Here is a 15,406-nt window from a genome sequence, read left to right on the forward strand (position 1 = left end):
GTTGTGTGTCTCGTTGATCCGGTTCTAATGATTTTATTTGGAGTCGATTTTGAATTCGGTATAGCCCGAAATCGGCTCTAGAAGTTGCTGGGCTTCTGGCTCGTAGGCCCAATTTATACACTATGTTACGTATTTTGAATTCTGGGTCCATTTTTGCCTTTTAATAATACAAAATACTAAAGTACATGAAATTATCTACGTTTGGGTTCAAACTGGGCCTGATTCGGAGTCCGGATGAGTCTGTAAACACATTTTGAAGTTCAGATCGAGGTCTGAAAGATCTAGGAGCAAATCTGGGAAGTTGAGGAATGAAGAACACGACACGGTGTGACTGCCGCCGCCGGCAGTTCATAGTGGCGGCGCCGCCACTTTATTCTAGCGGCGCCGCCGGTTCGTGACAACAGTTTCAGAATTTTTGTTTTGCTTCGTTCTCACTCGTTTCAAGTCCGTTTCTCATGCAAAAGTAGTCAAAAGCGCATAAAATTGAACAAGAAATTCAAATATAGCCTTTACAGAGTGTTTAAAGCTCATTTAAACAAAAATTAAATTTGGGCTGCAACTATTTTTAGGTCTTTTTCATGGCAAAAAGAGCTAAAATCACCTAAAACATGCATCTCAGGACTTTAAATTGATTGAGTTTTTGGATTTGAGCATAAACATGATTAATTACAGCAAATTAACATGTCTATCAACAATTTTATGGTAATTTGGCAATTAAACTATCAGGTCTAGCATGGGAATTTTTATGGAAAATATTAACTAATAAGGTAAACATACACCCTAATTAAATCATGGCACATGAAAATCAAAGGCACAAAAATAAAGGGTCCTCATAATTACCGGTCTGAGTCTTTGACTCGTTTGCTGGCCAAGTGGCTGCGGAATTCAGCTTCAAGTCTGTGCAGGGCTACTTTTTTGGAGAATTGAAGCGTTCTTATGTGTTTAAAGGACTGGATTAAAGTGCGATTTGTGTTTGGTGTGTGTTGAAAAATTTGGCCTAGGGTTTCTAAGGATAAATTCGAATTTTACTCTATGGTTTTTACCTTTCCAATCCGACTATTGACTCAAATAACTTAAGCCTGAATATATAGTGGTCAATTAGGTCTAGGGTTTAGTTAGAGTGTTCGAGGCTTTAAAATGTTTAAATGATAAGCCTTTATGTATTAGGATTAGCTAAAAACACTTAATATCTTATTAAATTCGGATTTAAGCTTGATGGCTAAGTAAAAGAGTGCTAAAAGTGCATTTTGGTGCCCGAAGGTGTTAAAAAAAGTTCTTTGGACCCTATAGGTTTGGGTGTGATCAATTTCAGTCCATAAAACTTGCAAATTGGCCCATAAACTTCTAAGATATTATAATTAGTCCAATTTCTAAACTTAGATTACAGTTTATTTGGATTTTAATGTTCTATTTACGCCTAATTACGTTTTGATCCTCCAAGTTTTCAATTTTGCGCAGACTATGCCTGCTTAGATTCCTGCAAGCAAATCTGTAGCTCGTCACCCGGACGGATTTCTCTGAAAATCATCATTGGAAACTTCAATTCCTTACCACTTTTTACCTGTCCGAAAAATAGGTGTCTACAGCGTAACAAGGAGCTTACGTTGGAGTAATATTTGTGGGAAAGCAAGCAGTGAGTTGATGCTTCTTTTATTTAAGTAATCAAATGCTAGCGATATTTTAATTGGTTTTTGAAATTTTTAATTTGGTATCGTTATGGAGACAATGAAACATGCTTTTTTAATGAACGACATTAGAACTGTGTGTACACCGGTGCAATAGTATTTTGAGATAAGTTGTATACGCGTATTATGGGCTGTGTAGCAATAGTACTCGGTCGATTAATTTCTCGTGCTATACGTTATTGATGTACTCGGTAGATTAAGTTTTCAAGCTTCACACCTTAAGGATTAAGTGAAGTTGGTGATGTACTCAGTGATTAATTTCTCGGGTTTCACGACTCTTTGGATGGATTGAGTTATGGCTTAAGTGTTTGATTGTTAGAACGTCTCAGTGGATTAAATTCTCGGGAGTCACGATCACTTGGATTCGGTTTATCGGAATTCTAGGTTTAGGGTTTCATATGATTCTATAACAATGATAATAAATGTTTTCAAAACAATTTTCTTATTAATATTTAAATATATTTGTATGAACTCACAAGATTTATTTTGACCCATGGATTTCAAACATTTTTCAGGTGTTTGTTTTAAAGCGTGTCAATTCCGATATTTTACTTCTTTATAATCGTTTTCTTTGATATTGTAAAACTTTTAAACTCTAGAACCGCAGTAGAAATATTAATATCGTTTAGCTTATGTTGTTTATGTTGGTGTTTCCTCGGGTGTTGTTCGAAAGGATCAATTTGTATGACAGAGTACGATATGTTTGCGCTATTGGCAGGTTTTATTATTATGTTATTGAATGATTAGATTGGTATGTTTAGCTTCCGCGTATGTTTATTTTATCGTTAATTTCCATGCTAGACTTAAGAGTGGAGTCTCGATTGCTGCCGAGCATTGTGGAATGTATGCTTTTGCATGTTTTATTATTTTCTGAGGCTTGCTACGGGTTCTAGAGCAACCGCTCCTGTCGGTCTCGATGCTGAGAAACTCGGGTCGTAACAAATTTGGTATTAGAGCAATGGTTTAGGTCGCATGATCATTGCTAGCTGATTGCGATGCATGCCTATGTGTTTATATGTTGGTTTTATTTTCTATGACTACTGCGGTATTAGGATTTGTGTCATGTTTTGAACGTCATCATTTGTTTAAAAAGAATTCAGCTATTATAGATTGGTGTGAGTCGTCTGTTGTATTGTTTGTTATGTTGTGTTTGTTTAGTTCGTGCGCGTAGTTTTTAATCGTTTATTCGTCTATCAGAATAGTACTCATGCTCGTGTTGCGGCCCAACAAGCTGAAAAAGTTCGTGATGAGGGTTCTGAAGAAGTTAACTAAATGTACATGTGAATGAACCTGCAAATCAACCTGCGAGAGCTTTGAGAAGAGCGAGGAATCAGACTGGGAATAAAAATAGAAATCATGCTCAAACTGAAGTTGAGAAATAGAATCAAAATTTTCATTAAAGCGAAACCATCATTTAAATTCAATTACTTCGTTTTTGGATAATATGTCTCTTAGATCCTTATAGCTATGACAAACAAAAATGGCAAAATGGGATCGCCTTGTCTGACTCCGTGTTGTAAACAAAAAGGTTTAATAGTATATTAATTGTCTACCCTTTGAAATGTGTACATAAGGTAGTATTTATAAACTTTTTAAGTAAAGTTAACTAGGGTTTAGTTTAGATTAAAACTCTTATTTTAGGTTGATTAAAAGTTAATTTCGAAATAAATAATATATGCCATGAAAAAATTGTAAAATGATTGTTTGGATCCTTGTGTCAAAAAGGACTTTTAAAAACACTAAGGTTTGACTTTAGGTAATTTGATCCGCAAATCTATAAATTGGCTTATAAACTTTTAATGCATTATGATTAGTAAAAAATTTAGACTTTTATCACAATGTTTAAATTTTTATTGAATTTTTGTGCCAAAAATGCTTCAATCCCTTAAGTTTTTTGCTATACGTCTATCTAATCCATTTGTATTTTGACAAGCAAATCGCTAACTCGTCATCAAGACGGGTGTCTCTGAAAATTATCACCGGATAATATAATTCATTTCAATTTTTTATCTATTTGAGAAAAGGGTGTCTATAACTACTATTATAATTAATTATGATTATTTTTACTTATTAATTTCATATTAGTAATTTGATAATAATTTTATAATTTTCAGTATCTTATATTTTAAATATTTTATAAATCTAACAGCAAAAGTTGAAAAATTGTTATTTTCATATTTCTATAACATAATATTTTGTTTGACTGCTCACAGCATTATTTAAACACACATTAAATTAGATGCCTGCTTTCACCAAACTATTTACCAGTTCAAACGCATTATTTTAATTATGGATAATACCAGCTCACCGAATTATTTAATTGTGCAAACGTCAAGTACATTAAATTAAATAGAGAAAAAAATTAAAAAAATGGGAGCAGGGACGAGGGCATGCAAGCAGAACATGCTGATTATAATAGTAACATAGTTTTCAAACGAAAGGATATAGTTTTTGCAGCTGACATTCATTTCTGCAATCTGTGTAGCATGGCCACTCCAAAACTCTCTCTTTCAGAAGCTATCGGCCGCCGTTTCGTTACGACATTCCTTACATCCTATATCTCAACTGGATATTTAAGGGTTACGATACAAAAATGACCCTAATATTTACCCCGTGGCTCACCTGACCCCTTAATGTTTTTCGAGTCTCAAAAATGACCCTAACGTTAATAAAATGGAACATCTAAACCCTTCCTCTAGACGGCACTTTTGAAAGAACGTTAACTAATCTACTTGGCATCTAACATAGCTAAAAGCCAATTTTGAAGGGATGTAAATGCCACATGTTCATGAATGTCTCTATCTCAAAGACTCCAACATCATCTGTTCTCTTCCCCGTCGTTACAGCCTCTCCACCTCCACTGCCATCTTCAACATCGACCTTTAAGCCACCACCATCCGCTCTATTCATGTCGTTTTCCCTCTATCAAACTCTTTCCACCTCGCTATTAATTTACATGGCTGTCATCACCATTAATCCCTCCGCCACTACCAGCTCGGACTGAAATTGGTCATCGATAACTATATACAGTACCATGAATGAGAAAGCGGAAAATTAATTATGAAGCAAGAGACTAAGAAAAGCTAATAATCTTTACATCTTTTATTTACTCAAATGATTAAACTTTGAAATTCATGGTTTTGTGCTAACTTTTTTATTGACTGGCAAAAAGAAAAAGAATCAAAACTAATGAATGTTGTTTCATGATATCTTCAAACGATTTGTCTCCTTTATTGGATACTGATTTTATTTTTAAACCAATCTTTCTATGTGGTATTTTTTGTTAATTCCATTTTCTTTTGTTATCTTTAGGAAACTGTTTACACCGACCCAAATAATTGTTGGATAAGAGCTTCATGTGGGCTTACAAGGGATTCAGGCCCAACGAAAAGTCTTTTAATTATTGCTTTTTTCTTCTTATTAGGAGTTTGTAACTCATTAGGAGTATTTTACTTTTTAGAATTTTAGTCCTAGTTGAATTAGGAGTCTTGATTATGAGGAGCTATAAATAGCTCAGAGCTTCATTATTTTTGTATCAACAAATCAATCAATCAAAAACCAAGCCCAGTGCTTTTTATCTCGCAATCTCCGGATTGTTTTAATTTAGGAGTAGTTTTCGGTATTAATCTCGCCTGAGTTCTTAACTCCCAGATTATTACTTCTTAGATCACGTGGTTAAGTGTCTTTAACCAAACAAGCCCTGTGAATATCTGCATAGGTTCGTTAAAGTATCAAACCTCAAACCGATCCCGATTATAAATTCAAAGATTCGAGTCCGGAATATTTCCAGGCGAACAGAAACTAACTACTTGGGGGTGATAATAATGATGCTAAAGACATGTCTAACAAGGTAAAGGAGGTAGTTCAACAAGCTCTGTAAAGAGAAATTCCATAAGTGATTATTCCGATGCTGGTCTCATCATTAATATTCATTCTTTTTTCTTGGATGTGTTCTATTTAACTGGCTGGTCTGTTAAAACACAACTCGTCCATGTTATTATGGCGAGAAATTGTAGAGAAAACTAAAGAAATCAAACTAAAAAAGTTGCTCAAAGTTTTTTAAAATAACCAAAGTAAGCATCATCAAACCAAGATCATGTGTTGATCAACTGTGCATGATTCTATCAATCTTTCTTCATTTGTCAATAAACGTAAGGAAATATACAGTAATCAGTATCCAATCCCTCAAATTGTCGCTCTTGTAACAAGAACAAATCCAACAAGAAGAATCAAATGAAAGTAAAAATGAAAATAAGGAAGCGTGCCTCTTGTCTTTGAATCAAATATATCTGATTAGAAAGTTGTAGAAAATTTCAACCAAATTTGCCGACAGGTTTTTGTGTCGAAGTAAAAAACAATTCAATTATCAAAAATAACAAAAAAACCCATCGGCAGATTTTGTTAAAAATGACTACAGCTTGAACTCGCTTGTTGGGATTCTGTTGAATCAATACCCACTTCAACTGAACTAATTTTGTTGGATCCAAAGTGATTAACACATTCAAACAGGAAAAGCCAAAAAAGAAGAAAAAAAGAAACAGGAGCCAATTTCTCTTGAAAGTGATAAATGATGCAGTAGCTATGAGTTAAAACGAAGAAGATGAAGATAAAAGAAAGATATAATTTTTTATTTAATCGTCTATGTGGCACTAGCATATTTTACATATGCTTTGTAAATATATATCTTTTTACTGTTTTAACGGCCACGTAGATTAGTTAACGTTCTTTCAATAGTGCCGTCTAGAGAAGGGTTTAGATGTTCCATTTTATTAAGCGTTAGGGTCAATTTTGAGATTCGAAAAACATTAGGGGTAAAGTGAGCTACGGTATAAACATTAGGATCATTTTTTTACCTTAACCCGATATTTAACGTGCGTCTCTTTTTCACAAATATAGCGTTTTCAGTGTATTAACATATCCTAAGAATTTTGTACTTTTTTTATTTTGTCATTAGGCATTTATATTTTTTTACTTGATCGCTTTCAAAATAGTTATATGAGATTTTTCTGTTTCTTTTTAGTCTTCCGAAATTTTTTTGTTTAATATCTGAGCGTGGATATATATTGACATTTTTTTTAATAAAAAAGACTATAAACTTATTTTTAAAAGTATAAGAACCAAAACAAGATATTCTTTTTTATAAGGCGAAATAAAAGAAATGAAAAAATACAAAAGTTTTAGTATAGATTTTGCCTTTTTTCAGGTATGAAATTTTCAGATCTCCGATAGATAATCTGTTTCTTTCCTGCAGTTTACAGGAACTCTTACTTTTTAGGGAACTAATCAAAATTGTCCCCTAAAAGTTGATTTGCAGGTTCATAATCCCCAATTTTACTGGAAGGTACAGTTATTTAATTATGTGAATTATTATTATATAACGTGAAATAAATTAATAAAGCGGTTGCTATATTAGAGTATTTAATAATATAATATTATAGTTACAAATTTGTAAAATGTTTTACAGGTAATAACACGGGCAGATATAGGTCTTGCTGATGCTTATATAGATGAGAAAAATACATATTTACCTAAAATACAAAAATAATATGTTAATATACATCAGCGCGGAAATCTTACAAAAAATACATCACGAATTTAAACCTTTTATTTTTTTACTCTCCTCACTTTTATAATTATAAATTTACTTCCACTATATAAGCTCATTAATTTCACTAACAACGAGGTTCCTTCCTTTTCTCTCTCAATTTTCTCTCTCTATTTTCTCTCTCTATTTTCTCACAGCTCGTTTTCAAGCTCTCTGTTTTGGAAAAATCTTCTCCGATTCTGCAAATTCTTAAATCCAGATCTCTGTAACAACTTTCAGATCTCGAAAAATAGTTCGTTCCTCATAATCTGCTCGAAAAACAGCTCGCTCTTGAAAAAACGGAGATTCTTGAAGGTAATTGACTATATTCGTGAATAAAATTGCTTTTTATATTATCTTCTTTTGATTATACGATTATAAAAATATGATGATATTTGAATTTTAACCTATAAGAAAAATCAATCTGATACTTATATGATATTGTGATGCAAATCTGATAATGTGATCCTCATCTGATAATCTGATACTCATATTGATGTTGTCTGATAATGTAATGTCATATGATTATCATATGAGTATCTGACAGTCTGATTATGACACAATGTGATTCTCAAATGATACTCTTGTGATAATTTGATATACTCATACTCATATGATAATGTGAAAAAAAAATACTTATATGATATTGTGATGCATATAATCTGATACTCATATGATAATGTGATAGTCATTGATACTATGAGTGTCATATGATAATCAGATAGTCATATTGAAGCTGTGAGTGTCATATGATTATCATATGACTATCTGACAGTCTGATTATCATATGAGTATCTGACAGTCTGATTATCATATGAGTATCTGAAAGTCTGATTATCATATGACTATCTGACAGTCTGATTATCATATGACTATCTGAAAAAACTGATTATCATATGAGTATCTGACAAAACTGATTATCATATGAGTATCTAACAGTCTGATTATCATATGAGTATCTGACAGTCTGATTATCATATGACTATCTGAAAAAACTAATTATCATATGAGTATCTGACAAAACTGATTATCATATGAGTATCTGACAGTCTGATTATCATATGAGTATCTGACAGTCTGATTATCATATGACTATCTGACAAAACTGATTATCATATGACTATCTGACAGTCTGATTATCATATGAGTATCTGACAAAAACTGATTATCATATGAGTATCTGACTATCTATCAGACTGTCAGATACTGTTATGATAATCAGACTATCAGATAGTCATATGATAATCAGATAGTCATATTGAAGCTGAGAGTGTCATATGATTATCATATGAGTATCTGATAGTCTGATTATCATATGATTATCTGACAGTTATCATATGAGTATCTGACTATCTATCAGACTGTCAGATACTGTTATGATAATCAGACTGTCAGATAGTCATATGATAATCAGATAGTCATATTGAAGCTGAGAGTGTCATATGATAATGTCATATGATTATCATATGATAATCTGACAGTCTGATTATCATATGAGTATCTGACAGTCTGATTATCATATGAGTATCTGACAGTCTGATTATCATATGACTATCTGACAGTCTGATTATCATATGACTATCTGAAAAAACTGATTATCATATGAGTATCTGACAGTCTGATTATCAGATGATACAATCTCATCAGATTATCATATGTTATTGTGATACTCTTATGATTATTTAATAATGTGATACACATATGATAATGTATCAACTGATACACATATGATAATATTTCAACTGATAATCATCTGTTTATCATTTTCAGGATGGAATTTATCCAAGTACTAATGCAACATGATGGGCAATGGACTGAAGATGGAAAGTATACTGACTTCAAAACGACAGGAATTTTATTGGAAATGAACTGCACATTCAATAGTTTTATCGAATTAGTATATCAAAGTTTGCAAGTTCAAGATACTGAAACTGAATTAGATATTCAATATCTAATCAGTGATGATTATCCTCCAGTCAAAATAGCAGATGAAAGAAGTCTCAGATTCTATATACAGTTAAAGAAGAGTGAACTTAACTTCACAAGATATCCAATCTGCATCATATTGAATAAATCTGCTTCTTTTTTGGAAACATCATCATCAGAAGCTGCAAACAATTCACTTCTTGTTCATGAAGACAATATAACGCAACTGGATGAACAAAACTCTAAAGAAACAGAAATGTCTTATTCAAATTTGGATATGATTGAATATGCAAACCTTCTCTGCACACTTCAAGAAAATCTTCCAGAAACAGATTTTGATGAAGATCATGTTGCAACCAATCAAGCAAATCAGAAAATAGAAGAAGGAGGTATATTCACAGATAAAGAAACATTAATATCAGAGATGAGCCTATATGGACTAAAAGAACACTTTCAGTTCAAGGTACATTTCAAATATTCTGATTTTGACATTTTATTATCATAACAGTTTCACAAAAATCTGATACTGTATATTATTAATAATTATAGGTCCAAAAATCATGCGCAAGACAGTACCGATTAAAATGCATAGATGACCATTGTGATTGGAAATTTTATGCCTCGAAAATTGGTCATACAAAAATGTTTCGAGTACGTAAGTTCAACAATTATCATACATGTTCTTTGGAGATGAGAATGGGAGACCTGAGGTTTGTCAGCTCAAAAACCATAGCAAAAATAATAAAGTCAAACTTGTTGGATATCAAGACAATTTACACACCTAATGACATAATCAGAGACATGAGAAATGATTATAGCATTAAATTGGATTACTGGAAAGCTTGGAAATGTCGAGAAATTGCACTAGAGCTTTTAAGAGGGAAACCAGAAAATTCATTTGGTCTACTACCGAGATATCTTCACATGGTGAAGCAAACAAATCCAGGATCAGTTGTAAGCTTACAAAGAAATGTGGATCATACTTTTCTTTATGCATTCATGTCACTTAATGCATCAATAAGTGGATGGAGTCACTGTATGCCTATTATGGTTGTTGATGCTACATTTTTGAAAGGACCATTTGGAGGTTCTCTGTTTTCAGCTTCAACTCTTGATGCAGCAGGTATGATTAATATCATTATCATCACGATATCATCATATTATCATTACAGTATCATTATAATATCATTACAGTATCATCGTAATATCATTATTTTATTTTGCTTCTTATTTTACAGGAAAAATCTTCCCTCTTGCCTTTTCAATAACAGATTCAGAAAATGATGCATCTTGGAATTGGTTTTTTAGACAAATCAAAACTGTTTTTGGTGTAAGGGAAGGAATGTGTATAATTTCAGACAGACATATGAGTATTAAAAATGCAATAGAAAGTGTTTTTGCTGGAGAAGTTCAACATGATATTTGCTTATATCATTTACTAAGTAACGTGAAAAGCAGATTTAAAAAGGATCAGAAGACAATTAAAGACCTGTTCAAAGCAGCAGCAAGAGCTTATACAAAGGAAGAATTCAATACTCATATGGCAGAAATGAGCAACGTAAATCCAGGAGTTACAGCTTATCTCAAAGATGCAGGTTTTGAAAGGTGGGCAGTTTCACATTCTGTGAACAAAAGATACAACATAATGACTTCAAATACTGCTGAGTCATTTAATGCAGCAGTAAATAGAGCACGAGAATTACCAGTTACGATGCTTATGGAATACTTGAGAAATTTGGTTCAAAGGTGGAGCTACAAGAACAGAAATATTGCTAAAGGAACCTTTACAAAATTGTCTTCAAAATATGATGCTGTCCTAAGGCAAAACTATTTAGATTCACTCAAAATAGAGGTACGGATTCATTCTTATCACAGTTAGAAATATTTTCATCTTATCATGCTATTATCAGTTTATTATCATTCTATTATCATATGCTATTATCAGTTTATTATCATTCTATTATCATATGCTATTATCTTTTAATATTTTTGACATTATCACATGTATATCAGGTAGAGCCATCTAATGATGACATATACACTGTTACTGAAAATGGTGATACCTCTACTGTTAACATCAAGGAAAAATCTTGTACATGCAACAGATATCAAGAAGAAATGATCCCATGTAAACATGCTGCTGCTGTATTAAACTACAAACATCAAGACCCAACTGAATATTGCTCAAAGTACTTCACAAATGAAGCAATGCTTGCTACATATGCACAAACTGTATACCCAGTTCCTAAAGAAGAAACATGGGAAGTCACTGCAGAGGTTGAGGATATCATTGTCTTACCTCCTATAGGGAGAACTAAGCCAGGAAGACCAAAAAAGAGAAGAATAAAAGGAGCAGAAGAACAAAAGAATCAAAACAAGTGCAGCAGATGTGGATATTATGGACATAATCGTAAAACTTGTAAAAATATTCCAAAAAACAGATAGAAAACTGTGATTTGAGATTTTCAATAGTACTATTTTTCAATAAATAAAAAAATATCATTCAATATCTGATGGAGTAATATCATGTTATTATCATAATATTATCATTACATTATCATCTTATTATCAACCATATATCATTATGATAAAATATTATCATATGTTTATCATCTAAGTATTAAACATATGATAATCATTAAAATATATAAAATCAGATAATCATAAATTTGATAACAGTAACGTATAATTATCATATGAGTCACAGTAAACCAAACATCTGATAAATGGACAACAGTTTATTATCATTTATGAATGTTATTATCATAATATTATCATTACATTATCATCATTTATGAATGTTATTATCATAATAAGAATCATAATACCTTTTCAGTTCCATCATCAAAAACCTGAAAATCAAAGTTCTGCATTTTCTTAATATCCTTCGGACTCCAACGCAGTAATCGAGGATAAACAGCAGCATTGCTCAAAGTACACAAATACTCAGGCACAGAAACCAATGTTTCATAAAACCAAAACTGAATAGCATGCGGAAAACCATACAAACGATAGAAAGCAGATTGACTTGATGCATTATGTTTAGTCCACAGCTTGTTCTTAGTAGACTGAACAAATAACTGGAATGAATATTTTCCCCATGGAAAATCATCATAATCAGGGCAGTCAAGCAAGTGAATGAACCGATCGTCAACCAAAGTAGTTCCAAGATGACCCAATAAAAAACACTGAACCATGTAAAGCTTTGCAAACTTTACAGCATCTTCATCATTCTCCCACACAGCCTCTTTAAATTTCGCTTCAATAACCTGACGGGTAATCTTGCTCACATCACCAAAATATTTATTAAAAAAATTACTGTCCTTAAAATGACCAGAAAACCTTGACTCATCACCAACACAAACAAGTCCACTAACAAGACCAAACTCATATAGACTGAATCGCATATTCTGCGAACCGTAATGAAACCAAAGCTCTGACAAATTGTTGTGATGAACTTCCCTTAAAAGTATGGCATGTATGAGTCTAAGACTCAGTACATCCTTGTCAAGTTCTAGAAAGACACCAAACCTACTGTTCTTGAACGTTGCTAACTGATCTTCACTAAGCTTCGATTTAATATGTTTCAGCACTGCATTCTGTGAAGCATTTCCAACTTTACCGACAAATCGATCCTTTGGACCAAGTAACAAATCAAATGTCTGCAATAAACACAAATACAAAGAGTATTATAAATGGTATCATAATGTTATCAGTTATACAAAAATATTATTATAAAAAAACATCATTATCATCATGGTATCATACTGTCATAAAATTGTCATCAGTTATACAAAGAGTATTTAAAAACATCATAAGAGTATCAACAGAAAACAAATATTTTATATTATCATCATATTATCAAACAACTGAACACATACAAGTTGCACAACATTATCACAAAAAATGACATATTATCATAATATTATCAGTATACACATTTATACTAATATAACGCTATCATCATGTTATCATCAACTTATCATCATGTTATCATCAACTTATCATCATGTTATAATCATATTATCATTCGATTATCAGTACACTTACCATCATGGTATCATACTGTCACAAAATTGTCATCAGTTATACAAAAACTATTAAAAACATCATAAGAGTATCAACATAAAAGCAATATTTTATATTATCATCATATTATCAAATAACTGAACACATACAACTACCAGAAAAAAACAACACTCTCAAAATGACATACTATTATCATAAGAGTGTCAACAGATACAAATATTTTATATTATCATCATATTACCAAACAACTGAACACATACAAGTTGCACAATATTATCACAAAAAAGCATATTATCATAATATTATCAGTATACACATTTATACTAACATAACGCTATCATCATGTTATCATCAACTTGTCATCATGTTATAATCATATTATCATTCGATTATCAGTACAATACGAAAAAAACACAATTAATCAAAAAAATACCTGAAATGAATCATTCTTATCCAAATTATCAGTACCAAGCCTTTTCCTCTTAATATCTCTTTTAGGTACCACAAAATTTGCTTTCCTTTTTCCAGCAACAGACTTCTGCACAGATTTTGATTTCTTTATTGCTTTCTTCTCTATTTTAGGAGCAACAGGTTTACTACCAATAGTCTTTTTCCTCAAACTCATACGGACCGGAGAATCAGAAGCTTCCTCCATTTCTTTAGGAGCAATGTCAGGATTCTTCAATTGAATCAAGAATTCCGATAATGTTTGATCAAAATCAGTATCAGACATAATGTATAATAAAAACTGGAGATAAAAAGTATAAAAAAACAAAATCAGTGATAAGAACTAACAAAATATCAAATAATTGTACATGCATTAACAGATTCACAAATTTTTAATACAAAATCATTTGCAATTCATATTGTAAGATAAAAAAAACTATTAAAATCATAAAAAAAAAACACAATCCTAGATCTAACACAACAAAAAATAAGATATAACAAAAGCATAACCGTTAAAAATAAAATAAAAAATTAGAGAAATCACTCACCGATGAACAATGCAGATGATAGAGCAGTAACAATGGAAGATACAACAATCAAAAAACGATACAGTGAAGAGCAAATAAATCAGAAAACACGAAAAGTGAAATAGAACGAGAACGAGAGAGAATAGAAGAGAAGAGAAAAGAGGGAAACAGGAAATAATGAGCAATAACTGCCCTAAGAGTATAAAAGAAAACTTTTAAATAAAACGGCGTAAAAAAACAATGAAACAGCGCAAATATAATTAAAAATGACACGTGGGAGTAAATACACAAATAACAATAAAAGAGGAAGTATTTTTTATATCTTTTAATAAGGGAGGTAATCTATATAAATATTTTCAAAATTGGAGTGTATTCCCTAATTTTCTCTATATAGATGGGGATATATCTTTTGCAGAAGATATTTTTATGTAGACTCGGTCTACCACGTCATCCGTAAACTAACCTATCACATTATGACACGTTATTAAAATGATGGCAATCTTATAAATTTGTTTTTTATTTATTTACACCTTTGAGTAGTAATATTACAAGATTGCCATCATTTTAATGATGTGTCATAATGTAATAGGTTTGGTCTACGGATGACGTGTTAGACCGAGTTTGAGGAAGGGCTTTTGCATCTTTTCATGGTAAAATTAAAATTTTGGTTCGTTTTAAATTAAATCAAATTAAATTTATTATTTTTTTCAAACCGTAGTCGGATTTTGAGTGTGGTTGATTTTGCGTCTTTTTCCGGTAAAATTAAAATTTTGCATCTTTTCATGGTAAAATTAAAATTTTGATTCGTAAGAAATTAAACCAAATTCATTTTACTTTCTTTTCAAACCGAATTAAAGTGAATCGGTCATTTTGGTCGAATTTTCAGTTTTACAAATTTTCCTTTGGTTTCTACCGAGCTGAATTGAATTTTTTCACTTTTAAAATCAATAGAACCAAAAAAACTCATTTTTAATAATGTTAAATTAAGCCGAATTAAATTCATTGATGTTGTATATTCCTTTCAAATACAAGTATGGTAGTTTCTTTTTACCATTCTGGTCAGTCACTATTTTTTTTATGATCGATTTAGATTTATCATATATATGGATATGTTTTAATATTTTAAAAAAATTCTTTGGTTCATAATAATGTTCTTATTTTTCTATAATATAGCAATTTTTATATATTATCCGGAAAAAAGGAATTAT

At 31.4% G+C, this 15,406-nt stretch overlaps 2 protein-coding genes across 2 annotated transcripts; one reads left to right on the top strand and one right to left on the bottom strand.

The window, feature by feature from the left end:
• Nucleotides 1-5,523: 5,523 nt before the first annotated feature.
• Nucleotides 5,524-11,640, top strand: LOC126668228 (uncharacterized). The gene is made up of 7 exons (XM_050361437.1): nt 5,524-5,561; nt 7,428-7,584; nt 7,991-8,007; nt 9,040-9,658; nt 9,745-10,318; nt 10,434-11,047; nt 11,209-11,640. The coding sequence occupies exons 1-7, from the start codon at nt 5,524-5,526 to the stop codon at nt 11,638-11,640; spliced, it is 2,451 nt and encodes an 816-aa protein (XP_050217394.1).
• A 256-nt stretch (nt 11,641-11,896) lies between these two features.
• On the bottom strand, nt 11,897-14,101 carry LOC126668230 (uncharacterized). The gene is made up of 3 exons (XM_050361438.2): nt 13,658-14,101; nt 12,024-12,857; nt 11,897-11,914 (listed from the first exon to the last, which is right to left on the bottom strand). The coding sequence occupies exons 1-3, from the start codon at nt 13,955-13,957 to the stop codon at nt 11,897-11,899; spliced, it is 1,152 nt and encodes a 383-aa protein (XP_050217395.1). The 5' UTR covers nt 13,958-14,101.
• Nucleotides 14,102-15,406: the final 1,305 nt, after the last annotated feature.

Source organism: Mercurialis annua, linkage group LG2 (genome assembly GCF_937616625.2).
Source record: "Mercurialis annua linkage group LG2, ddMerAnnu1.2, whole genome shotgun sequence".
NCBI classification, from domain to species: Eukaryota; Viridiplantae; Streptophyta; class Magnoliopsida; order Malpighiales; family Euphorbiaceae; genus Mercurialis; species Mercurialis annua.

Excerpts from the sequence above, each read along its gene's own strand:
- LOC126668228 (XM_050361437.1), top strand. The coding sequence starts at position 5,524 with ATGTCTAACAAGGTAAAGGAGGTAGTTCAACAAGCTCT. Across the intron at positions 9,659-9,744 it reads AAGAACACTTTCAGTTCAAG|GTCCAAAAATCATGCGCAAG; the intron begins GTACATTTCAAA and ends TAATAATTATAG. Across the intron at positions 11,048-11,208 it reads TAGATTCACTCAAAATAGAG|GTAGAGCCATCTAATGATGA; the intron begins GTACGGATTCAT and ends CATGTATATCAG.
- LOC126668230 (XM_050361438.2), bottom strand. The coding sequence starts at position 13,957 with ATGTCTGATACTGATTTTGATCAAACATTATCGGAATTCTTGATTCAA. Across the intron at positions 12,858-13,657 it reads ATAAGAATGATTCATTTCAG|ACATTTGATTTGTTACTTGG; the intron begins GTATTTTTTTGA and ends TGTTTATTGCAG.